Source organism: Pteropus medius, unplaced genomic scaffold (genome assembly GCF_902729225.1).
Source record: "Pteropus medius unplaced genomic scaffold, Ma_sr-lr_union100, whole genome shotgun sequence".
NCBI lineage: Eukaryota > Metazoa > Chordata > Mammalia > Chiroptera > Pteropodidae > Pteropus > Pteropus medius.
Genome location: NW_024344378.1, coordinates 60,567,292 through 60,594,842, shown reverse-complemented (window position 1 = coordinate 60,594,842; position 27,551 = coordinate 60,567,292). Strand labels below are relative to the sequence as shown.

The 27,551-nt window shown below is 48.1% G+C and overlaps 1 protein-coding gene across 1 annotated transcript in view; it reads left to right on the top strand.

The window, feature by feature from the left end:
• ALOX5 (arachidonate 5-lipoxygenase) overlaps window positions 1-27,551 on the top strand; it is a 50,364-nt gene extending 22,813 nt beyond the window's left edge. The window contains exons 4-14 of the mRNA XM_039872411.1: window positions 1,005-1,127; window positions 11,772-11,878; window positions 12,711-12,883; window positions 15,204-15,350; window positions 21,403-21,606; window positions 22,329-22,415; window positions 24,024-24,202; window positions 24,521-24,642; window positions 25,002-25,102; window positions 25,425-25,595; window positions 26,820-27,551. Of these exons, the coding sequence (XP_039728345.1) occupies window positions 1,005-1,127; window positions 11,772-11,878; window positions 12,711-12,883; window positions 15,204-15,350; window positions 21,403-21,606; window positions 22,329-22,415; window positions 24,024-24,202; window positions 24,521-24,642; window positions 25,002-25,102; window positions 25,425-25,595; window positions 26,820-26,999 (1,594 nt within the window). The 3' untranslated portion in view covers window positions 27,000-27,551. The remainder of the gene's footprint in view (window positions 1-1,004; window positions 1,128-11,771; window positions 11,879-12,710; window positions 12,884-15,203; window positions 15,351-21,402; window positions 21,607-22,328; window positions 22,416-24,023; window positions 24,203-24,520; window positions 24,643-25,001; window positions 25,103-25,424; window positions 25,596-26,819) is intronic.

The window sequence follows — 27,551 nt, the reverse complement described above, 5'->3', positions numbered from 1 at the left end:
CTCTCTCTCTCTCTCTCTCTCTCTCTCTCTCTCTCTCGTTGCTTCCATATCTTGGCTATGGAAATAATGCTGCAATTAACATAGGGGTGCAGGGACTCAAAACTTTTTAATGACTAAAAATCTCAATGTTTTACTTTCTTCTCATAAGAAAGGTCAAAAAGGAAGGAGAATTAGGAATATAAATGGAAAAGCTGAAATCTCAGAATATAATTTTTGTTTTTAAACATATACAAGATCATTCTCCCTGCCTTAAAAAAAATTGACAAGGTTTGTTTTGGTTTTTTTTGCAATAAACAAAAATGAAATCTAAGTTAAAAAATAAAAGAAATAAATGTCCAATGCTATGGACATTTATGTTTCAAGGACACCAGGATTTAAAATTTTTGAATGGATAGAGTGTATGATCTGTCTTTGGGGGAGCTATTTTGATTATAACAATCTCTAAACCTGCTATTGGCAGCTATCTATGCCCAATGGGCTCATTCAGCCACCCATAGCCTTGTGTACCCTACCACACAGACATAAAACTGTCCACTTTCCCCTGACCACCACACGCAGTTCTGGGTCCACTGACCAAGCCAGTACGACATTGGATGTCCCGGTCAGGCATGGTGGGACAGCCTTAACCACATTTAATTCCCATAACTGGCAAGGCAGTTCTGTACTGGGGAGAACATTGAGAGACATTGCTATTGAGTCTTACCTCAAATAAATGAGGTCTTCTGATGCTTCCTTTTCCAATTCCTTTTTACAGACTAGTGCACACCTACCATTTGCTACACCTGCTGTAAGCCCAGTATCAGGTTTAGGAGGCCTCAGGCCTCTCATTGTGATGTTCAGGGAACAGCAAAGTGGGAGGGGTCACAGTACCTTACTAGATGTATGCTCAGCTATAACTTGTTGACTTAATGGCAGGCACATCCTCAGACCACATAGGCAGCCTTCTCAGCCTGAGAGTCCCAACCCAAAACACTTAACCCAGTTTTGTTCTTGTTGATGCTCAGATGGATGGAATGGAACCCTGGCTTCCCCTTGAGTATTGATGCCAAATACCACAAGGATTTACCTCGCGATATCCAGTTTGATAGTGAGAAAGGAGTGGACTTTGTTCTGAACTACTCTAAAGCGTAAGTCTATGAAAACTTAAAGACACTGGGCAGCTCCTCCAGTGGCCAGGGCCAGAAGTGAGACCTCACTACTTTCCTCATGGGGGCCTTGGGCTGAAGGAGAAGCTCAGCCAAGCACCTCTTCCCTAACACATTTGATTACATCTTGGCCATAGAGTGGATTCTCAATGCATAATCACAGGATATCCTGTATCTAAACAAAGTTACAACCTGGAGTATTCCAGACACCAAACATAGCTATGTTTCAGCCCAAGAGAAGTTCTTTACTCAGAATGCCCCATTCCCATGCACATCTCATCCCCTCTATGGCCAACACAGGAGTAGTCAGTGTCCAGGCTGTCACCTAAATGGCAGGTCTCTGCAGTAATAATGGCCGCCATGCCCGTGCTGATTACTGGCATGTACACTGTGTCCCCATGCAGTAGCCAGAGTCATTATCCCCATTTGCAGCTAAAGAACCTGAGGAAGTCAAGTACCTTGCCCAAGTCCCCTGCTAATAAATGGCAGAGATCAAGTTCTGTGCTTCCTCTTTGCGGTTGAATTACAGCAGTTTTTTAAAGTTTGGCTAACCCTGAGTCTTCTGGGTGCTTGTTAAAAATATGGAGCCCCTGCCCTACCCGAGGGCTAGGTGAAGGACCTTTGAATCTGTACTTGGACATTTTAGGGAATTCTCACAATCACGGAAATCCAGAAAACTCTAAATCCTGGTTCTGCAATCTGACCAAGACTTATAATGCCCCAAGGAGCTTCAGCACCGCCCAACTCCACAGCCAGGAGCTGAGTCTCCCAGGGTGGGACTCTGCCCCAGGTAGGCATATCCAGGAAACAAGCAGGTGGAAAACCACCAACTCAGCCAATTTCCATTTGTTTAGTTGCATAGCTGCTCCCCTAAAGAAGCATGCCTCATTTCATCATATTTCTGAAAGGAAAGTGCAGGAAGCCACACTCCTAGGCCTGCGCCAAGGCCTTCCTCCTTTGGACATAATGAAAGAACTGTACACGTACACACACACATACACACGCACACACACACACACACACTCACACACTCACAATCAGCCTTTGTAGAGAATCCCCTATATATATCTGTCTTCCTGAGGTCGCATATAAGTAGGAAAGAGGCATAGTAAGTGCCTGACTTAACTAGCCTCTGCTAAGTGCCAGGCTTCTAGATGTGTGTGGTTTCTACACAGAATAATCTAATGTAACCTTCACAGCACCCCGAGAGGTAAGTACTGTGTTTCCGGATGAGTAAACTGAGGTTCTGCTGGTCCAGATCAAGGAATTTGCCTAAAATTTAGAAATTGTCAAAACCAGAATTTGAATCCAGGTCTATTTGGGTCCAAAGTTGGGAAATCTCCCCTCACCCCCAACACACATCATTACAATTGGGATCAATTAGAGAAAAAAATTAAAACAAAACACCTGGCTCCCTAGAAGCATCATAACAATTAAATGTCTTACTTCCCACCCAGAGGTTGGCATTGTTGAATCAAAGGCATATGTCTTTAGTAGAGTACAGCCCACACCAGGATGGGACAAGCAGGACAAAAGGCCCTTGTGAAAGGAACAGTTTGGAGAGAAAATGATAAGAATGGAGAAGCAGTGAGGTCAGAGGAGATGATACTGCTTTGGGGAGTAGTGCCACCTTGCTTACTAATGGTGGAAGGAAGGATGGTGGATGGATGGTGGAGAGATGGAAGGGTGGTTGGTGGAAGAATGAATGGATGGATGGTAAAGGGAGGGAGGAATGACTAGATGGCAGATGGTGGATGGATGGACGGATGGACGGACGGACGGATGGATGGACGGTGGGTGAGTAGAAGCATGGTGAATGGGAGGATGGATGGATGGATGGATGGATGGTGAATGGATGGTGGAATGAAAGCTTAAGGTCATTGTCATCTTTGTATTTCAGGAGCCTAGCACAACAGCTGTCGCAGAATAAGTGATAAGTAAAAATGAATTGAGTGTGTCAAAATGAATTGAGTGTGACCCAGATGTCCTCTCAGGACCCTTTTTTGTTACCTCACAGACCCTCACTTCACACACACACACATATATAATTACCTTTCCTTCTCATATGTCCCCTTCGTGGCTAAGGATGTGTATCCCCATCCAAGGAAGGCAGCACTACCTAGATCAGTGGTTCTCAATTCTGATTTTGCATTTAATGTTATAGATTCCATGCTACCTTCCCTTCCCCTACCCCGCCCCTCCTGGACCTGCCAGTCCAGACATAGGTATATTTTAAAAGCTCCCTGGAGAATTCCAGTATATAGCCAAAGTTGATTCTTTCCTTGAGCTTATCCTCCACCCAGTTGCACTTGGGGTCAAGTCCACCTCCTGGGTCTCAGTATGCATGTCTTCCACTCCCAGCCCCTCCATCTCTCCCTGGGACATTCAAGAACATTCTTCTACCTGCTTCTCTGAGCCCTATTTCACATAATTGGAAGGTTATTATCAAGTAGACATACAGTCTGTTGGAGGCTCTGTCTACAAAGGCAAATATAGTTCTTTTATTTCCCTGTCTAAAATCCTTAAATAATTGCCACAATTGCTGTTGAGAGCCCAGGCATCTCTGCCCAGCTCTCCAGCCTTCTCTCCTGCCCTCACATTCACCGTACATTCTAGCCATATGCATCCAGAACTGGTTTGCAGGTTGTCTTCAGGCCCTTTGTCTTTGCCCATGCTGTTTCCTCTGTTCAAATGCCCTTCTTTTTTCTTTGCCTAGCTAAGTCCAAATCATCGCGTTTCAGGACTTGGGTGAGGTGCCTCTTCTCCCAGAAGCTCCTAGAAGCCCCTGAGTCTTCTCCTCTGTGCTCCCTAGTACTAGCCATGCGGGCCACCATCTCTCCAGCAATACCATAGCCCATATTTCTTTACATCATCCATGTCACTTGGCCTCTTGAGCTATGGACTATTTGGCAGGAAACGAACAAAGAAATCCTGAGATGGGTCCTTTGCCTCTCCTGGCACAGCACATGTAGGGCAGTCAGCTGAGAACCATCTCTGTTGGCACAGTGAACTAAGGTCCATGAGGTACTAGGGAGGAGGTAAGAGACATGGCCTCTGCATTTGAAGGGGATACAGCCTGAGTCAAGGGAGCTGGACCTCAGAGAAGCAGCTCAGCAGAACCCCATCTTGGGGAGATGAGAGGTGCATGAGAGAGGAGCCTAGACCAGTAAAAGGTGATCCTAGGGAAAATATCTAACTTCTCTCAACCTTGGTATGTTCATCTAAAAAGCAAGACCACAGCCCCTCGGGCTTGTGAGAATATAGTGGGACCACATATATTAACCATGAACAGAGAAGCTTCTCCCTAAAGACAGCATTAATCTTTATTCATTCCTGGTAATGGGGTCAGGCCAGGCAGGACCACTTCTCCATCATCACACACATGCTGAGCACCTGCTCCCTCAGATCGGCCTCTGCCCTCAAGGCCTCATAGAAGGACTCTCACTCTGTCTGATGTTATCTTATTATGGGGTCCAGGAAGGCTTCACAGCAGAAGGGCATCTGGCCTGGCCTTGCTGCTGAACAAACAGACACAGAAATGGGGCAAGGATTCAGGGGCAGAGAGAGCACCGGATGTGGCTGGGCCTGCTCACAGAACCAGGTGAGTTGTGAAATTTTCTGATGGCATCAAAGGAGCAGCAGCTTATATGTTTACTCACTATTCACCATTTGCTGTGTGGAGCTTGATTGCAGGAGGTTGCCAAGCTAATAAGAGAATGTCCTCTTTAAAGGAAATTTAGAAAAAGAGCTTCCTTCCCAAAGGTGCAGAGGTGACCAGCCTCATGCAAGGACTAGGGTGCTCAGACCCTCATCCATTGTGCCTTTCCTATCAGATGAGACTGGGTGAGGGCAGCTCCTGGAATGGGACAACCTTCTCCCTGAGTACAGAGACACCTCACCCATACCACAGATGTCTTCCAAGGAAGGCAGCACCAGAAATACTGCCACGAGCTGCAGTTGACCACTATGAGTCTGAATTTGTCATGTTCAGTGAAAGGTAGGAAGATGTGAGGGGAATCAGAGCCACATTGCAGATGCTTGACCTGGCGCCCTTGAGGGTGAGACAAGGGAGCCCAGAGATATGGAGGAAGCTGAATGAAGGCAGGGAACAGTAGAGTAGGGAAGACTGTGGGATGTGGAATAGATAGACCTAAGATCTAGTTGGAATTCAGGTCACAATGGGGAGAGGCTGAGGGGAGAACCCAAGACATCTTTGACATTGTGCATCTGGCTTATAGGGAAAGTAGGTGGCCCTTAAAAGGGGAAGCTGGGGAAGAAGAATTTTGGAGGGGAACATGAGTCCAGTTTGGGGGCATGTTAAGATCAAGAAACCTGTGCAGCATCTGCTGGCAATGCTCAGCGGGCAGTAGGACTTGTGGGCTTGTGGCTATGCAGAAAGGCTTTGGAGGGTATTGAGGCCAAGTAAGTTGCGAGCTCTGTGAGGGACAGGGGAAAGGGCCAAGGCCCAGATAGAGGCTTTGTTATTGGGATGGGAAAGGAAGGGGAGTGTGGTCTGACAGCAATAACTGCTCCCCACCCCTGCTCCTCGCCCCCCACACTGAATTTGCAATGTTCAGTGAAAGGTGGGAAGATGTGAGGGGAATCAGAGCCACATTGCAGACATATATGTAACAATTTGGCATATAATTTGGCCACCCAGTGCTTGTTTTATATGCCAAATTGTTACATATATATGGCAGCTCCTTGAAAGGAGCTGGTTGTGAAGGGAAGGAAAGAGCCTGTCCCTGAGATGAAGAGCAGGAACCTAGAGAGATGAGATGGAATGACAATGGATGGGGCAGAGTTCTGGGGAGAGAAGGAAGAGATGAAAGCAATCTGCTGAGACATGGGGGTGGGGCTCCCCAAGGCTAGAGGGTAAGATGAAGGGATGGAGAGGAGAAAAGTTAAGCGAGCTCATTCTCTTGGCTTTGGAAGCCAAAGCCATGAATTTTGTGCTGGAAAAACCCCACCCCCATGCCCTCTTATTGACACTCAGGAATAAGTTGGCTCCATATCACCAAAGCACTCATAGAAAATAGGTTTCTCCCCTTTAATTTCACAAGTGCTACCCAAAATCTCCTGATCTTGAAAATTTTAAAAGTCATCTTCTTTTTCTAACTGATGCTTGTATGTCTATATACCAATCCTATTTACCTGTATTGAATTTTATTATCAAATCAGAGCTCTGTCCCTTTGGAAAAGAAATTTGTTGGGAAATGTAGGAGGAAAATCCCACCTAAAAGTTAGACAAACCTGAAAAATTTTTAATTATATTTGCTAAAGCAGCATTTTTTTTCTTGTTGAAAATAGGTCATAGAATAAGAGCAAGAGTTAACACAAAGTGTAAAGTAGTGTTTCCCTAAAAGGGGGTTTGTTCTATAGTCAAATTAATTTGGAAAATATTGCAACCTCTTCAGCAGTGGTTCTCAAACTATAGCTTGCATCAGAATCCCCTGGAGGCTTGTTAAAATCTGGATTTCTAGACCGACCCCCAAGTGTCTGAAAAAGAGGCCTTAGGTGGGGCCTGATAATCTGCATTTCTAACAAGGCCCCAAGAGGTGTGGATGCAGCTGGTCTGGGGATCACAGACAGCCCTGCTCTAGAGAATTGTAAAGGCTTGAGAAATCCTGACATAAAGAAATCTGCTTAATGTTGTTCTCCAGACTCCTCAGAGGGACACAGGTCTCCCTCAGTGTACGAGTGGGAAAACCGGGGCTAAAGGTTCATTTACCTTTCCCCTCTTTTCATTTTCATCTCTTCTCTATGTCCTTCTCTGCTCTTCAATTTAACTCAAATGGAATTTATGGAGTGCCTACTGTATGCCTGACTCCAGTAGTGTTCTAGGTCCCTGCAATCTTTGTCTGTTATTTTCTGGTGCCCCTCCCTTACATCTGCATTATACCTGCCCTGGGACTAGATAAAGAAAATGTTGATTTCTGCCTTGAAACAAACTCCATAAAGGAAGATGCAGGTTTAACTTGGCTGTTTTTTTGTTTTGTTTTGTTTTGTTTTTTGCGAGGCCCATCTTAGGGCAATTGAGCTTCTCTCCTGGACACTAGGCAGCTCCATCAAGCCATCCTTGCTTACGATGTCAAGGACAAGCAGCCAGGCTTCCCAGTGAGAAAACCTGGGTCTAGACAGCATCCCTCAAACATTCCCGTGTACATGGGCCTCTGTGGAATATTGGCCCACAGGTTCCGATCAGTGGGTTCCAGTGGGGTAAGAGTCTGCAGTCCCAGTAAGCCCTCAAGTGATGCTAATGTTGGTGGTCCATGGACCACACTTGCAGTACCAGGTTATACGTTGCTTTCCTGGGGGAAAATCTATTATCTATTAAAATTAGCAAGAATTATCAACTTATATCTAATTATCCTTTAAAAGCAAAGGTTGCTTAGTTAAAGCTTGGCCAGCTGGGGTTGATTCAAACTCTATCTGCACCATTTTGGAGGAGTTAAGTTTTCCAATTCAAAGATTTCTTCCTATAATCTGAGGCCAATCATGCCTAGCTGCTAGAATTATTATGAGATTTAAATCAACTTGTGTGTGCAATGTCCCTATGGTGGTGTCTGGCACAATGTAGGTGAATACTCTCTAGTGTCTCCATTCTAGGCACCTCAGGAAGACTTTCTCCTCAGTCCTGAGTTCGGAAAAGGGGACCTGCCAGGGAGCTGCCTTATCAGGCATGTCACTTTCTATTTGCTAGCTCTCCTCGGCTTCCTCAGCCCCCCTGAGAGCAAGCCTGGAGGAGGAGGCTACCTGCTGCTCCTTTTTTGACAGATCCTGGTTGGTGGGGATCCAAGATGAATGAAAAGTGGCCCCTTTGTCCTAGCTCCAAGGAGCTCATAGTCTAGTGGGGACTGAGCTATGGATAGGATAGCCCATCACAATAGCATATGGTAGATATTCCTTAGGAAAAGATCACTAGGGAAATGAGATAAGGGAGGAAGTAACTCTAGGAGACAGCATCAGAAAAATGCTTTCTAAGAGAAAAGCCCCACCTGGGTTTTGAAGATTCATAGGAGTTCACCGCACTGATTAGAGGAGCAGAAGAGATGGTATTCTGGGAAGTGAGAACTCTGATGATCCAGGAGGTCTGGAGTTGTGATGTGTGTAGGGAAGTAAGACTGAGTTGCTTGTCAGATGCTTCAGAAAGATCAGGGAAGTTTAGGGCTGACCAGGCCCTTTGGGTACAATCACTCAGAAATCACCAGTGCTCTGGGCAGGAGCACTTTGTGGGGGCAGAAAGGAGGAAAGGCAGTAAAGAAGAGTTAGTAAGTGAAGATTCTTTCATGAATTGGGAGTGAAGGAAGAAAGGGGATGAGTGAATTAGACAGAAAGCCCTGGGGGGAAAGGGAGATGCAAAGTGCTGTGCTGCAGACTGCATTATGGACTTACCCACTGGTCCCCCTAAAACACTGTGGCCTAAGGCTGCAGACTTTAATGTCAACAATAAGTGATAATCATGGTACTAGTTGCTAATATTTGTTGAACTCTTTTTACATACCGATGCTTTCTATACATCATGTCACCCCTGTGAGTCAGGGAAAATCATGCTCATTTAAAAGATGAAGAAATTGAGGCACAGTGAGGTTAGGGACTTGCCCAAGCCTACATGGCTGGGAAGCATTGGGGCTGGAATTTCAGGCCAGGTCCTTAACACTCTGTGCTGACCTACACCCATCTCAGCTGCCTTTTCTCTTCTTTTCTCTTCTTGCATGTGGACTCCCAGGCCCATCTAGGATTCTGATATCCGGACTTCAGCACATAGGATGGGGGGCTCTGAGAGCCTCTGGTCCAGCCCTTGAGTGGTCTGATGGGGAAAGGATGCCCACCCAGTGCCTGGCAGCCTGCTCTGCACTAAAGGTCTCTGATAGACAGAATACACAGACCCAAGGCCTGGCCTGCGTCTCTGCGGCTCATGCCATAGCAGTGCCACTCTCACCATGGCTAAACCCAGCCCTCCTTTGGAAAACCGAAACTCATGGCTGAGGTCCCCAAAAAGCACTTCCCCATTGAACGTCCGCTTCTAGGCAGCTCAATTTCCGCACCACTTCTGGGTAACTCTGGTGGCTCGTTTCCTCCAAGCCACCTGCTGTGCCTGGAACTAGGCCAGGCCTCCTCAGTGAGCTGTGCCCCTGACCCCAATCAGCCAAACAGTGAAATGAGAAATGAAGAGGCTGTTAGAAGAAGGAAAGTTAGCAGGGGAAGTAGAGAAAGCGAAAGCTCCCACCTTTCTCAGCCCAGGTCAGCAACTCAGCACAGATTCTCTCCTGGCTGTGCCATTGCCTGTGCTGCTATCTGGCCATGTTGTTACCTGGCTGTGTGACCTCAAATGAGCTAGGTGCCCTCTCTAGGCTACTACGGATTCCTCTTTGTAGCAATAACAGATTTTTGAAGTCCCTCATATTCAATTGTCTTTAAGTATGTAGAAATATTTTGCCTCTAGAGGACATGCAAATATTTTCCTCCTAACTCCACTTCTTCCTAGATCTGTGGCTTCCTCCGAGTGCTACCACACCCCACCCTATTTTGAGGTCAAAGAGACCCAGCTGGAAAGACTGTGACCCACTCCTGGTGGGGAGTGACTGGGTTATGGACTTGTGACTCACTCCCAGTTCCCCACGAATTCCAAGACTTCTTTCCTGGGCATGTTCTGATGCCAGGCTATCCTCAGGGCTGTGGGGATAGGAGGGGCCTGGGAAGGCCTCTCTTTTCCCAAAAACAAGTCCTTTCCACACCCAGATTGACATGAGATGTCACCCTGAGGTTTACTCCTTTAGCTTAAGAAGGATTACTATCCCTGGAGACTCAGCTAGCAAGGGAGTTATAGGAGGGCCATGGATGCTAGGTGAGGAAGGAGGTAAATGGCTGAAAGAAGTTTAGCTGGGGGCATTCCTGGGCCCTGGCAGCCTTCCTACTGATAGAGAGGCTGCAACAAGCATGGGTGTAAAAGTTCTTACTTCCCCACGAGGGGCTGTGATAAAAGTGATAAAGATACCAGCCACGGACGAGAATACGATGCTGGCATTACTCCCAGGCTCCAAAGCACTGAGTGCCTGCTATGTGCCGCCACCAATGCCCTGTCTGTGTTCCAGCCTCTTCCATTTCAGCATCTCAGTAGCCTGCAGGCAGCTGGATGGTCCAACACACAGAGGAGAAGTTGAGGCTCACAAAGGTTACCAGCCTTGTAGCCCCCAAGACCCTCTCCTGAACATCGTGGGGTCCTAGAGGTCCCTGGATGATCAGTACAAAGGAGAGAAACATTTGCTAAACTGAGGCAGATCCAGAAGGGGAGTCTGCAAGGAGATGTGTCAAGTTCTATCTCAAGTGTCTTTCTCCTGCTTGGCAGGGCCAGGAATGGGCCACGGCATCTCCTGCTTGTCTGCCAAGCTCCCGCCTTTGGTCACTCAGACTTGCTGCCCTCATCCATGCTCACAGGTGGCTCCCTTGGGATGGCAGAGACCTCTGTTCCCATCAGCCAAGTTCATTTTGGATAAAACACCCAAATTTCCATCCTTTGATTCTGGTAGTTGGGGAGGATGTGAGGAGGCTACGGAACTCCCAAACCTTTCCACAACAACACTCACCCAAAGACAGCCCACTGTCTAAGGAGAGTGGGGCTGCTTCCGTGGGGAAAGGCTCCACTCTGCCTGGCATTCTCGGGGGTAAGGGACGATAGGAAGGGGAGCCCACTGGAGGAGCACTTCTGCACAGTCCCCTTTAGTGCAAGGAGGCTTGCGCTCAGAGCCGAGCAATGCAGACATGCTTTTGAGCTCCTGTATCTAAGGCAGCAGGCAAGTATTCACACAAATGGGTTCGTATGTAATCTTCCATCAGCATTGCAGAGACAGCACCACAGGGCCAGCCTGATATGGAGAAGGAACAGCTTCCCCAGCATTGAAGGAGGAGTAGGGGTGCATTGGATGAGGCTTCAAGATACACTCGCGCTACATCCTCATAAAAGAAGAAAGAGGGGTGCAGAGTGTTTCAAGGCAAACTGCACATGCAAAGGCCCCCAAGTTGTGACATACAAAAGACAGAGCAGATAAGGAGGCCTGAATACTGGAGGGGTGGGCAGAGTAACAAGCAGTTACCTGTTTCCTCCCCACTCCTCTAGTATTCAGGCCTCCTTACCTGCCTGCAGCCTGCATTTGGAATTTATCGAGCTCCTGTTCTGGATTGTTTTGCTGTCCCGTGTAATGAGCATTTGGATACTGTGTAAGCACCAGGCACAGAGGCAAGGTTAGACAGAAAGTAAATGAAGGTCAAACTCAACTGAACGGCTCATCCCTCCAAAATCCAGGAGACTCAGTAGAGCAGCTGCATAGGAAATGTGGCACTCTCCCTGGAAACTTGTGCTGAGAATGAATGAATGAATGCATGCATGCATGAAAGAGATTAGACAGGTGACCCATCTCTTTCATTGGAAAGGGATAGTAGGAAGAGCATCCAGTTTCTGTCCTGGTTCCACAAGGCCAATCAGCTGTCTCCAGCAGCTGCCCTGGGTTCAAGTTCCTGCTGCCCAGATGACACCTAGAGGTTCCATGAGACCACAGTGTGAAGAGGCTTTGCAGGAAGGTGAAGCCAGAGCATGTGCAAAGGATGACACTGTCTCCTGGTGTGCAGGATGGAGAACCTGTTCATCAATTCCTTCATGCACATGTTCCAGTCTTCCTGGAATGACTTTGCCGACTTTGAAAAAATCTTCGTCAAAATCAGCAACACTATTTCTGGTGAGTGTGCCATTGGGAGTTCTCATGTTGCTGGGGAGACTAGCTTGGAATTAGAAAAGATTGCCGCACCCTGCTCCAGCAGGGCTGGCCCACCTGGCCCAACTTCCCAGGCTGCCCCTTCACCCAGGCCATCATCCCCTGCACCCCATGCTGTTTTCCATAATGGCTGCACATTTTGTATTCCTACCAGCACTGCACAAGGGTTCCAACTTCTCCACATCCTCACTTGTCTTTTGTTTCATCTTTTTATAATAGCCCTCCTGACAGGTGTAATATGATATCTTATTGTGGTTTTAATTTGCATTTCCCTGGTGGTTAGGGTCATTGAGCAATTTTTATATACTTGCTAGTATTTGTATGTCTTTGGAGAAATGTCTGTTCAAGTCTTTTGCCCATTTTTTAATTGAATTATTAGTCCTTTTTACTATCGAATTGCAAGAGTTCCATATATATATCACATTAACCCTTTATCGGATACATGCTTTGCAAATATTTTCTCCCATTCTGTGGGTTGCCTTTTTATTCCGTTGATTGTTTCCTTTGCTGTGCAAAAGGTTTTTAGTTTGATGCAATCCCATTTGCCTATTTTTGTTTTGTACTTAAGAAAGGGGTGCCCCAGTAACCTTCTGAGCCTAAGGGCCATCTCAGGGAGGACCAGGTAGTGCCATGACCTGACTCAGAGATGGGCAGGGGGACAGGCAGTTTGGCATGGCAGGCAGAGCCTGCAGTCAGTCAGCTGTCCAATAAGTGCCTGGGAGAGGGGACCAAGCAGAGCCCAAGCTCCCCCCTCCCCCTGAGAGCTCAGGCTGTGCCATGATTCTCTCCCCCACAGAGCGGGTCATGAATCACTGGCAGGAAGATCTCATGTTCGGTTACCAGTTCCTGAATGGCTGCAACCCTGTGTTGATCCAGCGATGCACGAAGCTTCCTGAGAAGCTCCCAGTGACTACGGAGATGGTGGAGTGCAGCCTAGAGCGGCAGCTCACCTTGGAGCAGGAGGTCGAGGTAAGACCTGGTTGGCTAGAGATGATGGTCCAGGCCAGAGGCTCAGCTCAGATGTCTGTATCACACTCTATTGGGCAGAAACCACTTGCTGTTGACCAGTACTCACTGGCTCCCAGGCCACCATCTTCCAGGCTTGTCTGCTGGGCCGATGGCGAGATCAACTGTTCTTGGCATCGCTGGGCATTTATGAAATCTGTCTTGTCCAATGTAGAAAGAGGAATTGAAGGTGATATTTCCCCGTAAGGCTAGGAGCATAATATCAATATTATCAATGTCAATATAAGTAATTCAAAGAGCTCCCTCTGACTAGGGGCTATTGTGGACCAGGCATTATGAGAAATGTTTTACACACATGGCCTTCAAATTGTCACCCACCTTGCAAAGGTGAGGAAACTGGAGAAAGAATTAGCCTTCCGCAGAACAAAAATAAAATAAAGGAGAAAACTGATGGAATTTTTGACTTTCTAATCAGAAACATTGGTGGCATCTGCTTCTGCCCTCACCCACTCCCCAAACCTTCTTCTGGCCCTTACCTACACAGTCAGCCCTCTCTAGTTCTAAGAATAACCTAGTCTTAAGACAGAAAGAGTTCAAACCACCTCCACTGTGGGTCTGATGGGACTCAGTGTTGGGTACCTTCCATGCTGGGGACTTGAGGACCCAGGAATGGCCTTTGGTCTCCTGTCATTTGGCTTTTTCCTACTAGAACCAGGATGACTGGGCCTCCTGCCACCTGCCCCCAGGTGTCTAGGTGGTCTTCTGTTTCTGGTTACCCTGTCTTGCTTGCTCAGCTAACTTTGGGGCTCCAGCCAGAGAGGGGTGATCAGTGCCATCTGTGGACAGATCTCCCAGCCCCCACACCCTGCCCACCTGTCTTTGGGGGGCCATTGGCCAGCTGAAGTCCTTAGGAAAGGCCCTTGCCCCAGGGCATGCATTCCTAGACCCCTCCTGGACCTGCCCAGGCCCTCAGATACCATCTGGTTACATGCACAGCTGAGAACAACATGTGGCCCCACACAGGCAGCACACACAGCAGTATTTCTCTGTAGATTAATTGCTGGATATATTAACATTGAATCAGTGCTATAGGTTTCAAACTTCAAATCAGATAATCACAGAACATTAAAAGCCAGAGAATCCTAGAATTGGAAGGGACTGAGCAGCCATCTCTGCATCTAGTTACCCTGGCATGGAACAGCCTCCACTCCGGGGTCTTTATCACTTCCTGGGCAGGTAGGTTGTAGGTATCTTTGTCACAATGGTCATCTTACTTTTGAGCAATGGTCTGGACATTCAACTGGCTTTTGGTTGTGAAGCAGTAATCTAATAGAGGGGTCCCCAACCCCTGGGCCGCAGATCTGTACCAGTCCGTGGCCTGTTAGGAACCAGGCCACACAGTAGGAAGTGAGCGGCGGGTCAGCAAGCAAAGCTTCATCTGTATTTGCAGCCACTCCCCAGCGCTAGCATCACTGCCTCAGCTCCCGTTCAGATCATCAGGCATTAGATTCTCATAAGAGCACCAGACCCTTGTGCCAAAAAGGATAGGGACTGCTACTCTAGAAGACTCTGTATAGTTTGGAAAGGGCAGTTTTCTACTTTCCCCAAATCATAGGCACATTCGTTCTGTAGTGAAGCATAATAACTACAGAAAAGGGCACAAATCAGGAGTGTCAGCAAGCTCAATGAACTTGCACCAAGTGACCCACCCCACTGTGCCACCAACCTCAGACCAGGACAGAGCACACCACTCCTACAAAACGCCCAACCCCAGCCCCTGCAGCTTCTCCCTGCCCCAGAAGAGCACCTCCAGCATCTGAAGAAGCCACCATGACCCTGTGTAACCCCCATATAGACCCACCCCTCTGCAGAGGATCCCACTCCTGAAGACCCACCCACTTTCCATCTCTGTCCCAAGGGTGACTTTGACCCTCAGATTTGCCCAGTGTTGAATTTTTTGTACCTGGAGTCACATCACTCTTTGCTATTTGACTTCTCTCATCTATTTTACCTAAACTCTTATTATTATTAAATTGCCACTCTGAGTGGTCTTTCAACATCTTTCATAAGGGTCAAGCAGATTTCAGGTACAACAAATGCTAAATTGGCTACCACCATTTCTCCACCTTATGGAAAAACCTCTACAACCTGTGAAAACTCGTGGCGTGAATCAGCCTTTGAGTTGGATGACGAAAGAACTACAGATTCTTAACTCCACTGAGATGCCAGGGGCCTCCAAAGCTGCCTATCCTTCCCTCTGGGCTTTATTCTTGGGTCCATCTGACTGACACTGACTTAGACGTATTCCTTTTTGCCTCTACAGCAAGGGAACATCTTCATCGTGGACTTTGAACTGCTGGATGGCATCGATGCCAACAAAACAGACCCCTGCACTCTGCAGTTCCTGGCTGCGCCCATCTGCTTGCTGTACAAGAACCTGGCCAACAAGATGGTCCCCATTGCTATCCAGGTAGGCTGCCAGGCCCTGTTCTTATCATGGGTGGCTCTGCCCTCAGCGGCCAGGCCTCAGGGAGGATTTTTCCTGGAAGGCTCCATCTTAACTCCAGGAGAAGGAGGTAGTTCTGCCTTGTATTTTCTAAGAAGGCTGCTAAAGGCTCTACCAGGTAGACAGGAAAAATAAGGACCTAGAGCTTCCTGCCAGCCATAGGGAAGGCTGTCCACAGGGGAAGACAGGGCTCCACTCCCCAAGATACATTCGAGAATTCCTGGCAAGGCAAAGTGCTCTACAGAGGACCTGCCCTGAAATAACATACTTCGCCCCAACCCCAGCATCCTGAGCAGGGGCCCCAAATCAAAACACCAACAGAGGCCAGGCAGATGAAGCAGGGAGATAAACTAGAGACTGAAGCCTCTGAGAGGCACCATGGAGGCTGGTCAGGTAACGTGCCGGTCCTAGGAAGCTGCCTTTGAGTGCCCACGGTTCTCGTTTCCACCAGGGACAATAGAGGAGGAGAGAGGGCAGCAGTTTAGGGGAGAGACAAGTGGAACAGAGTTTCATCTCTCCCTGTTCCTGGCTGCCTTCTGCTTCCTCAGAACACCAGGAAGCTGAAATACAGTGGGAGCTGGTATGCAGACAGCAGGAAACAACACCCAGGACAGGACAAGGTGTAGGTCTGTGGGGGTGGTCTGCGCAGGCCCCACGGGGGACAGGCAGACATGCATTCAGCAAACAGTAGTTTGAGCCAACCATGAACCGGGCATTGGATGCTCAGGACATGATAGCAACTGTTTTTGCCAGGTGCTAACCAGATGCCAAGACTATCCTCAGGGTTAAGCTGCACAGTCCACAATCTCTTACCCTCAATTCCGAAATTCAAAAAAGTCCTAATACTGCTAGGTTTTTCAAAGACTGAAAGCAAATTCACTGGCAGCAAAACTTGCTCTGAACCAATAGAAGAGACCACTAAAGGCTTTGTCCCAGTCTATGTGAAATGCGTATGTGTCACTGCAGAAGTACTAATATGTTTGATTGTAAAATATTATGTTGCCTGAGACCCAGGGAGGGAAACAGAAGTGTCACATAATGAAGTATACACATTGCTAAAAATCTTAAAAATCCCAGATTCTGAAACATTTGGACCTGCCTCTATTCATATAATTGTCACTACAACCCTGCAAGGTAGGCAAACACTTCTGCTGGGGATCATTTTCCTCAGATTGTAAAACTGAGGCACAGGTGCACACAGTGAGTAGTAGAGCTGGGACTCACGTCAGGCCATCTGGCTCCAAAGTCTGTGTCCACCTCAAGTCGCCCAGTCTCTGGGGCACATCTCCCCCAAAGGAGTTCCAGCCTGTTATCAGAGAGAAGCCCTGTGCTCAAGAAACTGAAGCAAAAGGTAAAGGGACAGGTGATGTGAGAGAACTGAACAGCTAGGAGATGCAAGGTGGGGGGCCATTTACCACGGGCAGGCACCTCTGAAGCAGCCTATCCTCCGGAGAGTTGGAGTGGCCTGGAGTTAGGGCCCTTGCTTAAGTCCCAGCTCTGACTCTTGCTAACAGGCCATGGGACTTTGGGCAAGTCCCAGAACATTCCTAAATATCTTCCCTCTCCTGAAAATGAGAACTTTGCAAACTATAAAAAACCATGCTAATAAAAGCCAGAGGATAGTAAATCCAAAATCGAGTTCTTTAAAGGGTCTGGAAAAATAAATAACCCCCTTATGAGGCTAATGAAAGAAGAAAAAAAAAAAAGTAAAAATATACAAGATGAGACATAAGAAAAAAGATATAATCACAGATTTTTTAAAAAAGTAATAACGTGGCAACAAATTTGAAAAACCAGAAGACATGGATACCTAGGGAAATATAAATTATGAGAAAAAAATTGTAGAGAATAGGCCAATTTCCACATAAGTGATTAGAAAGCCAATTAAATGTCTTGACTGGTGAGAAACCTGTATGATGAACAGCCGAGTTTTAGGCAGCTTTTAAGACAACAGACATTTTCGGAGCTCTTTAAGGCATTTCACCCCCACAATTCATTCTGTGAAGCTGGCATAACCTCAGTGCTGAAACTGATACAGGCTCCAAAAGAAAGCTGAGGACCACTCCAAGTTACAAATATAGAGTTTAAGAGAAATCTAAATATATTAGCAAAGTGAATGCAGCAGTGTGGTGAAAACTAATATGTCACAACCAAGTAGAGTTTATTCCAGATGTCTCAATATCAGGAAAACTATCAGCATAATTCACTACAGCAATAAGAAAAAAATCTTCTGGTTGTATCAATTGAAACTAAAAGGAAATTTAATAACATTTAGCAGCCACAACAAATAAAAATTAAAATAGTAATAGGAGTACTGAGATTTTTTAAAGGTGAAAATAAAAAAACAAGAAGTTATAAAGGAAAAGATAGGCATGTTTGATTATGTGCTGTTTTTAAAAATGAATGGTAAAATTTACCATAAACAAAGCCGAAGGGCAAATAATAGATTGGGGAAAATAACTGCCACACAGTGACAGATAAAGGATGGCTATCTATAACATGCAAATAGCTCTTTCAAATTGCTAAGGAAAAGGCATATATTCTAATAGGAAAATCTCAGGGAGTATGCATAGGCATTTGATTGAAGAGGAAATGTAAATGGACAATCAACATATGGAAAAACTCTCAACCTTGCCATTAGTTAAGGAAATGCAAATTAAAGTTACAATAAATTCTCACTTCTGACCCATCAGACTGGGGTGGGGGGTGGGGGAGTGGGGAAGCCATGCTCATCTTCTAACAAGGAAGGTGCCTCCACACACAGGCCTGAGTTTGCAGCCTGGGGGGATGGTTCACTCTGTAGTAATTGGGCAGGCCTGGGGAGTCCGCAGTTGGTACCTGGGCCTGCACTGAGAAGGTTCCACAGCACCTGCCATACCAGGTGTGCTTCTTGAGGTTCTGTACTGCAGTGGGTGGTCAGAGGGTCCTCGGGCCAGCGGGGCCAGCATGGCCAGAGCAAGGGGAAGGACACTCAGGAGCTCTGGACCGTGACTTTTACCATTTAAGTGTTCTGACAGCCAGCACCTCTGAGCGGGTGCATGCCAGCTGAGGGAGCTGAGCAGCAGGGTACTGTCTAGCAGACAGAACCAGGCTTTCCCTACAGCACAGCGGGAGCTCGCACTCTAGTTCCCAGGCAGAAGAAAAGAAACACAAATCTAATGGACACCTGTGCGAGCATGTTGTCACAGCACTGTTTGTGGTGGTGAAACAAACAAGGAAAATCTGAAGGCAATAGAGGACTAATTGAATGAAACCTTTTATGTCCAGACCATGAAATGTTCTACCACCATTAAAACGAATGAGGTAGATCTACCCAGCTGACCTGGAGGAGTTTCCACAATAAGTTAACAAATCGGAAAAGACACAAAGTAGAGATTGTATCATCTCTTCTATGTAAACTGAATGCAAGGAAGCAGCACAGCATGGATGTGCCCAGATACTCGTGTAGTTGTGTGGAAGTGCAGGACACAGGGTCACCAGGTCAGGAATGTTGCGATAGGCTAGTTGAGGCACAGGCAAACCAAAGAAAGAAGAAATAGATGTTCATTATAATAGCGTTCAACTTATGGAAAACTGAATAGATAAATATGCACATATGCAAATAAGGTAGATTATAATGTTTTCCTACGATCTTCTGTAATGACTAGAATTATTTTATAATATGCATATATTATTTCCTAATCAGAAACAAAAAACAACTTCCTTACCCAAAAAAACATTTAAAAAACAAAAACACCAAGCCATTCAGGATGCACTCTGGAGGCCTGAGGGGAGGATGGGAAGGAAGGGTGAGAGGGGAAGGCCAAAATCAGAGGTGTCCGTGAGGCCTGTGTAAGAGCTCAAGGGAGAAAGTAAGTGAGGGTCTGGACTAGGCACTGAGAGTGGAGAGAAAGGCTGCAAGGGAATGGGCAAGGCACTGAGGCCCATCCCAGCTGAGCTGTTACCTACTTAGTGACTTAGGAAGCTGCTTAACCACTCTGAGCCTTAAGCCCCTTTGTAAAATGGAGATGGCAAGGAATACCCACCTCGTAGGGTGATAGTGAAGACTAAATGAGATAGCATGCAGCCCCTCGCATGTAACAGAGGGTCTGCTCCACCACAGAGTATGTCCCAGAGCATGGCAGGCCTCACTTGTGCTTTGGGAGACCTGTGGGGCCAGGTAGTTAGTGCAAATGAGCACCAGGGAGGGGTGGGGCAGTAGGAGGGGGAGCTGGCATTGTTTAAAAGGGACCCAAGTGTTGTCCCATGAGAATATGAGTTCAGAGTTCAGACCTAATTTTCCAAAGAATAACTGGTATTCCAAATTTTTATGTGAAATTATCTGATATTTAAAGGTTGTCAACTAATTGCATTAATAAACAAACTCAAGGATATTGTGAAGGCCAAATTCTGCTCTCCCCTCCTCCCTGCACTAGTCTATCCCCGGTGAGCAGGATGGAGCTGGCTGTCTAGAGCTGCCCTGTCCAGTTCAGGAACCACTGGCCACCCATGTCTCTAGAGCATCAAGATGTGGTTAGTCTGAACCAAGGCATGTTGTAAGTGTAAAATACACACCTGATTTCAAAGACTTAGTGAGAAAAAGAACATAAAATATCTCATTAACAATTTTATATTATTTTCATGTTGAAATGATAATATTTTACATATATTAAGTAAAACAAAATTTTATTATTAACATAAACTTTACCTGTTTCTTTTTACTTTCATTACTGTGGCTGCCTGAAAATTTTAAATGCTATTTGTGGCTGGCATCATATTTCTATGCACAGTGTTCGCGCGCGCGCGCACGCGAGAGAGAGAGAGAGAGAGAGAGCGAGCGAGAGAGAGACAGGGAAATTACTTTTCAAATCACTTAGCATAACCTTAAGGAGCCCACTCAGTCAGGCCCCTCTCCACACTCTCAGGCAGTTCTCCTCATTGGTCACACTGCTGTAGCTACACTGGTCTCGGAAGGGCCTGCCGCCCAGCACAGCCCTTCCCAGACCAAGTTCTTGCCTATGGCTCCTGCAGCTGGAATGCCTCTCCTCCACTATTCTCTTGTCTGGATAATTCATTGTCATCCTAAATGTCTGTTTGGGTCCTCCTCTGAAAGATGGGGTAATGACAGTGCCTGTTTCACAGGTTCATATGACATCATGCTGTGGGGGCCAGAAGCTGTGCTAGCTCAATGAATGCGAGTGGCTGTTGGCATGGGTGGAGTGAGACGTAGGAAGGGATCCATTGTCAGTGGCCAGACCACAGAGTTTGGGGGCTTTCTTTTCTGGCATTAAGAGGTGACTAAGTGTTTTTAAGAAAGGGGTTGGCATGACATGATTTCCATTTTAGGAAAAAAAATCACCTTGGCCCAGTATGGAGTAGAAACTGGGGAGGGAAGACAAGTCTGACCTCTACAAAGGAGGCATCTGGCCACAGTTCTGGGCTTAAGGGATAGCAACCCAGGACACTGCATCATGAAGACCCTAGAGTCCTGGGAACTAGAGAAGCTTGTCAGGGCAAGAGAAGAGTCAAGAGCACCAAGGCAGAGCCTGGGAAACAGCAGCATTTAAAGGGAAGAGCAGAGGAAGGGAAAGTGCTGGATACCAAATGGCAGCCAGAACCAGGAGGGAGTGAAAGGGATAGAAAAGGCAAGAGGGGAGATGGGGGGCTGGTGGAAGACCACAGCAATGTGCCCTAAACACCTTAATGCGCTCACTCTGTGCCGATGCCTTCATGCCGTCTTACTCACTCCCATAATAGCTCTGTGAGGTGAGTACATACTGTTCCCTTATTCCAGATGATGACACGAGAGCTAAGAAAGGCTCAGTAAGTTGTCCAGGGTCTCACAGGTAGTAAATGATGTAGCTAGGATGGGAAACATGAACCCTGATCCCTCTGCCCTGCTCCATGATCCTCTCACAATTCCAAAGTCACTGTTTATGAAATTTGGACCCTTCTGGAACTTCCTGAGGCTAGGCTCTCCTATAGATATAGTTTGGAGAGAAAGATTGTAGTATATTTTCTTTCTCTTATGTATCAGCTCAACCAAGTCCCAGGAGATGAGAACCCTATTTTTCTCCCTTCGGATGCAAAATATGACTGGCTTCTGGCCAAAATCTGGGTGCGTTCCAGTGACTTCCACGTCCACCAGACTATCACTCACCTTCTGCGCACACATCTGGTATCTGAAGTTTTTGGCATCGCCATGTACCGCCAGCTGCCTGCTGTACACCCCATTTTCAAGGTACAGCAAGCTACTGCCTCACCTAGTTGAGGGAAGCATTTGGATATGGAAGTAATATGAGGGAGGGGGAGGGGCACTGATTGCCCACTGGACTATGGCTGGGAGTGGCCGGCATGTGAGGACTCCTGGGAGAGAGATTCAGGGGCCAATGATGCCTGCTGAAAGCCTGATGGTTCCTAAGGACACAAGGAACCTGGGCCTGACAGACCCTGGTGGCTTGAGGGGGAAGGACAGAGTTTGAAGAGGCAAGTGAGTTCAGCATGACCCTCATCTGAGCCCAGATAGTAGCCCCTATTATCCAAGCCTTTGCCTCTTCCCGAATCCTATCGGCACTGACTGCTTGGGTGACTGCATCAGTTTCCCCATCTGTAAAACAGAGATCAAATAGTATACCTGCTTCACAGGATTATTGTCAGGATTAAAATAGTTAACAAATTCAGAGAGCTTAAAACAGTGCCTGGCACTTAGTTGAGCTCAATACAAGCATTGACAATTATTTTTATCATTATCTTTATCGCTAAGCATCAAAAGTGCACCCCCAGGCCTCCAGGAGCTACTCAGCAGTGAAGACCAGCATGCCAACCTTTACTTCCTCCCTGAGCCCTAGCGTCACGCCTCCACAGTGGACTAGGTGGGGCTGCTGAGGGCTTCAGAGGAGGTGCAAACCTAGTGAGGGGCCCCAGCCAGGCCTTCTCTGATGTTTTCCCTGGTTCTCTGCCCAGCTCCTGGTGGCACACGTGCGGTTCACCATCGCCATCAACACCAAGGCCCGAGAGCAGCTCATCTGCGAGTACGGCCTCTTTGACAAGGTGGGCACCTGCCACCCCCATCACCATGCAGGGCAGAGCCCCTCTCAAAACCTCTGCCTCCATCTCAGGTCCAGATTTCCTCTCTGGAGACCAGGCCATTCAGCACCACAGGGGTGGAGGCCTGGCAAGGGTGGAGACTGGAGGCATGCAGAGTGAAGGCTCCCCAGTTTCTGTAGCCACTCCTCAGTCCCTCCTACTGGGCAACTGGGCCAGCTCTCCTCTTCTGAATGCACTGTGTGCTGCTCACCATCAGATTTTCCTCTTCATGTTGGCTCCCTGTCACTTCCTCCCACCTTTCCCCTTTCCCTTCCTCTGGCATGTGGTACAGACCCTGCCTCCTGGCACCCACCTCTTATGCACTAGGAACCTGGGTCTTCCCTCCTGCTCTGCTATCCATCACTCTGAGCACAACCTCCCGCCACCCACTCTTCCAGTACATCAGTGCTCCCAACCCACTCTCCTCCTCAGTGGGGCTTTGGTCCCTACTCACCCCTCATATCCTCTCAGGCAGCACTCCACCCTGTTTTGACTGCCCTGTAGCCTTACTAAGCCCGGACTCTCCAAGCAGCCCTCACCCTCTAACCTTCCTGCTTTCCTACCTCTAATCAGTGAGTAGCCAGATGATTACTAAGATTGAGCCACTGTTTGGGTTGCAAAAGACAAAATCCAACTCAAACCAGCTGAAGCCAGAAAGGAAACGTAATATCTTGTATACCTGGATATTAAGGGTGAGGAAGCCTCAGACTAAAATGGACCCAGTGACTCAGTGTCCCCAGGTCCGAGAACACTGGCTCACACTCTTTGCCTCTTTAAACTCTGTTGGCCTCATTTTTCCAGAAAGGCTTTCCCCTATAGGAGGAGGACAGGACTCCACCACGGCAAGCTCCAGGCTCATGTTCCCACACAGTGAACATCATCTCCCATCCAAATAGACAGTACGGGGGAGCAGCAACTCTGATTGGTCCTGCTTAGGTCAAATGATCCCTTGGGACTCATGTCTGTGGCCTAACTGCTTAGCCTCCGTCTGTGCATGTGCATGCCTGTGAGCATGTGTGCCTATATCTCAGCTGCTGGGAGGAGTACCAGGATCCCTCCTTGTGTGTCTCTGCGGCCCTCACCTAAGCACACCACAAGCCTTCAACAGAGTTGTGTAGGTCCTCAGAGCTGGTATCTGCCCACTTCTTTAACACATATATTAGCCACTGAGAGCAGTGCTGAGAGTCTAGGCAGCCTGCACTCAGAACTAGAGCAAGTGCAAGGCTGCAGCAGCCCAGGCCCCACACTCTGCCAGCTATCCCTGCTGCACTCTTAGGGTGGAATCTCACCCCTCCTTCTGCAGCTGCTCCAGTCTATGCACATACCTGTCCACCTCACTCCCTTGCATTAGATCAGGCAGAGGCTCCTCTCTGTAATCTCCTCATTGAGCTGCCCTGGCATTCTCCGAGTTAAACATTTTTCCCTCTCACCTCACAGGACATGGCTTTGACCCTCTACATGCCTGGCCATCACACTGCCAATCACAGTTTCTCCTGGTGAGCTCTGGAGCAGGAAACTGGAAAGGGAGAACCGGCCCTAGCTCACAACATTCTCTCTCTCTTCTCACTCAAGGCCAATGCTACAGGGGGTGGTGGCCATGTGCAGATGGTGCAGAGGGCCATGCAGGACCTCACCTACGCCTCCCTGTGCTTTCCTGAGGCCATCAAGGCCCGGGGCATGGACAGTACAGAGGACATTCCCTACTACTTCTACCGAGATGACGGACTCCTGGTGTGGGAGGCCATCAAGACGTGAGTGTATGCTGGGCTGTGGGACCTGCTTTGTGTGGCAGGAGTGGAGGTCTTGGAGGAGGAGTGGACTTGGGCATTGATAGACTCAGCCAGGGGCCTGCACAACTGACTCAGGGATTTAGGGGCTTGATTTTCTTGTCAGGGCACTGATGGAGGAAGGGGAGGCTAGGCATGGGGTAGGGGTGACCTTAATGACCTATAAATTAAGGAGTAAGTGATAGAGTGACTAATGGGGCCCTGCCCTGGGGCCTGGAGGCACAGCTCTGTGGACCCTGGCTTGATTATCCGCTCCTGGCTGGGTCCCTCTTCCTGAGCCAGATTCACAGCTGACGTAGTAGGCATCTACTATGAGAGTGACCAAGTGGTGGTGGAGGACCAGGAGCTACAGGACTTCGTGAAGGACATTTATGTGTACGGTATGCGGGGCAAGAAGACTTCAGGTAAGAACCACCCCCAGCTCTCTTCCAGTCCTCTCTTCTGCTCTTCCTTTCTCCTCTGACTTTCCCTGGGCAACACTGGCCTGTGGCATTCATCTAAGCACCTGGTGCTGAAGACAGAGTTCCCAAGGGACCCCTGGCTACCAGTATGCTTCATGGGGATATCTCAGGGACTTTCTCAGCCCTGAGAGCCCAAGTCATAAACATCAGGACACTGGGCCAAGCTGCTGTCCTCTTCCATGCTGGGCCCTCCAGCACCAGCTTGGGGGAGCCAAGGGAGGGCCAGGGATAGGGATGGGGCTCTGCTGGTCGGATGTCCTTTCCCAAGAGCAAGCCTTAGCCAGCCCATAACTCTGCCTTAGGCTTCCCCAAGTCCATCAAGACCAAGGAGAAGTTGTCTGAGTACCTTACAGTGGTAATCTTCACGGCCTCAGCCCAGCATGCAGCAGTAAACTTTGGCCAGGTGGGCAAGGGTAGGGAAAGACTTCTAGGTGGGAAATCAGGAAGGTCACCTTGACCCTGTCTGCTATTGACCTGCTGGGAAGGGCTGCCCCTCTTCCTAGTCTTCCAGCCAGCTGGGTGCATGGAGAAAGCCAGGCATCCTCAGGGCCCCTAATTGAGTGTTCCAGACGAAGATTCAGTGGGCTTAGCAGAGGGTCCGGCCATAGCAAGGGGGCTGTAGCTCACTGCCCAGGGCCTGCTGGAGCAGGAGGAGTGCACAGGAGGGAGGCTAGAGGCGCAGGTGGGCGGCAGCGGGACTGCATGTTTCTCGGCTCTCCCTGCAGTATGACTGGTGCTCCTGGATCCCCAATGCTCCCCCAACTATGCGAGCCCCGCCACCCACAGCCAAGGGTGTGGTCACTATCGAGCAGATCGTGGACACACTTCCAGACCGTGGCCGCTCCTGCTGGCACCTGGGTGCAGTGTGGGCACTGAGCCAGTTCCAGGAAAATGAGGTAAGGCCATTCTGCCCCTCCTGGCAGGTAGGTCACCCAGGTTTAACCCATTCCTCAACCTCAGGGTTTTGTGATTCAGGGCTCAGGGTGGACAACTGCCCACCAGGAATCTTGACTTCCAAGGCTGGGGTGGCCCACAAGGTCCTCAGGCCTGAGCCTGGAGGGAGCTCAGTCAAGACTGGGGAAGAAGAGCACAAGAGACTCTGCTCCTTGGTGATGTTCCCCACAAGGGCACACCCACCACGCCCAGTTATTGACAAAGCTCTCTCTTGTGGGTTTCTCCCTGGCACCCCAGAGATAATAACTGAGGGTTTCTTGGGTATTCTTCCAGACATTTCCATGCACATACACCTTGTTTAACATAATCCCAAAGCAGTGTGGTGCAGTGTGGGCACTGAGCCAGTTCCAGGAAAATATCTCAGTAGAATTAACCCAATGGCATTAGCTCAGTACTGTGCAGAATGACTATACTAATTTGACCAGGCCCAGACTTATAGACATTTAGGTTGCTTTAGGGCCTCTGCTAATGTGTTGGTCCCTCACAAACATCTTTGTGTATATCTTTGCACATGTATTCAACAGGAACAGAGGATATATTCCTAGCAGAATTTCTTAGTTAAAAGAATGTTGAGACTGAACTGCCCTTCACAAACTTAATCCAAAATCCCATCAATAGCATATAATGTTTCTCTCATTCTTTCCAGCCCTGGATATGAAACTGTCCAATTTTAGCAATCGATAGTATTTTTAATATGTCTAGTTTTAATTTGTAGATATGTGAGTGTGCAAATGAGCACACCATCTCAACAGGGGGGAAAAAAGGCCAGCTCTGGCCCCTACATCCCTCTGCCTGGAGCGAGATGGGAAGGCAGGAGTGTTGTATAGGACAGTGCAGAGCAGGACTCCACAGCCACATGCCCACTACAGCTGGGCAAACAACAGCCTCCACATTTACCTGCACCATTACACATCCTTATAGACAGCCTGTAGTGGGACAGTTATTTCTCCCATTATCTGTATGTTCTCCCACCCCTGCCCCTGGAGGCTTCCTTCCAGAAAGCCAGGTCGGCGATGGCATTTGCATTCTCAGGGCACTCTCACCAGGCAGCAGAGGTCGACTCCCAAGGGATCATCTCTACGGGTGGGACAAGGCCTGTCAGTTAACATTGCCTCATTGCAGATTAACCGGTCTGTATGTATGTCTGTCTGTGTCCGGGCCTTCAGCTGTTCCTGGGCATGTACCCAGAGGAGCATTTCATCGAGAAACCTGTAAGGGAGGCCATGGCCCGATTCCGCAAGAACCTCGACGCCGTAGTCAGTGTGATTGCTGAGCGCAACAAGAATAAGAAGCTGCCATATTACTACTTGTCCCCAGACCGAATTCCCAACAGTGTGGCCATATGAGTGGCTGCCTGGGCCAGTCTCATCCCAGGATGGCCACCAGCTCAGGGCTTTGCTCAGCACCCAGACTCCAGCCTGCCCTGTGGGGAGGCGCACATTGTGGCCACAAGGCAGGCCTCCTGGCAGCTCACTTCTCCCAGACCTACCAGGACTCCTGAGAATTCCACCTTCAGGCCCCAGGCTGACTGGCTTCAAACCAAAGTCTACCCCAGGTTGGGCCACCACATCATAGCTAATCTTTGGTGCATGTTCCTGTTTTATTCTTCAGTCTTACTGGATCCCATACTTGGATCAAAGTGTGCAAACACTGCAGGGACCCCTCCTACACAGAGCATAATGGTGTAGCTTACTGCCCTACACCCAGCTCAGCACTTTCACACTAGGTAGCAACAGCAAATCAGAATAATGATGTTTCTTCTTGTTGTAGACACAGAATGATTATTTTCTGTTCTATTTATGCTTAGGTCGTGCTGGCTGGAAAATTACTGCTTCGCTATTGCCCATGGGAACATAGGCTATCGCCCATGGGAACACAGGTTATCACCCATGGGAACA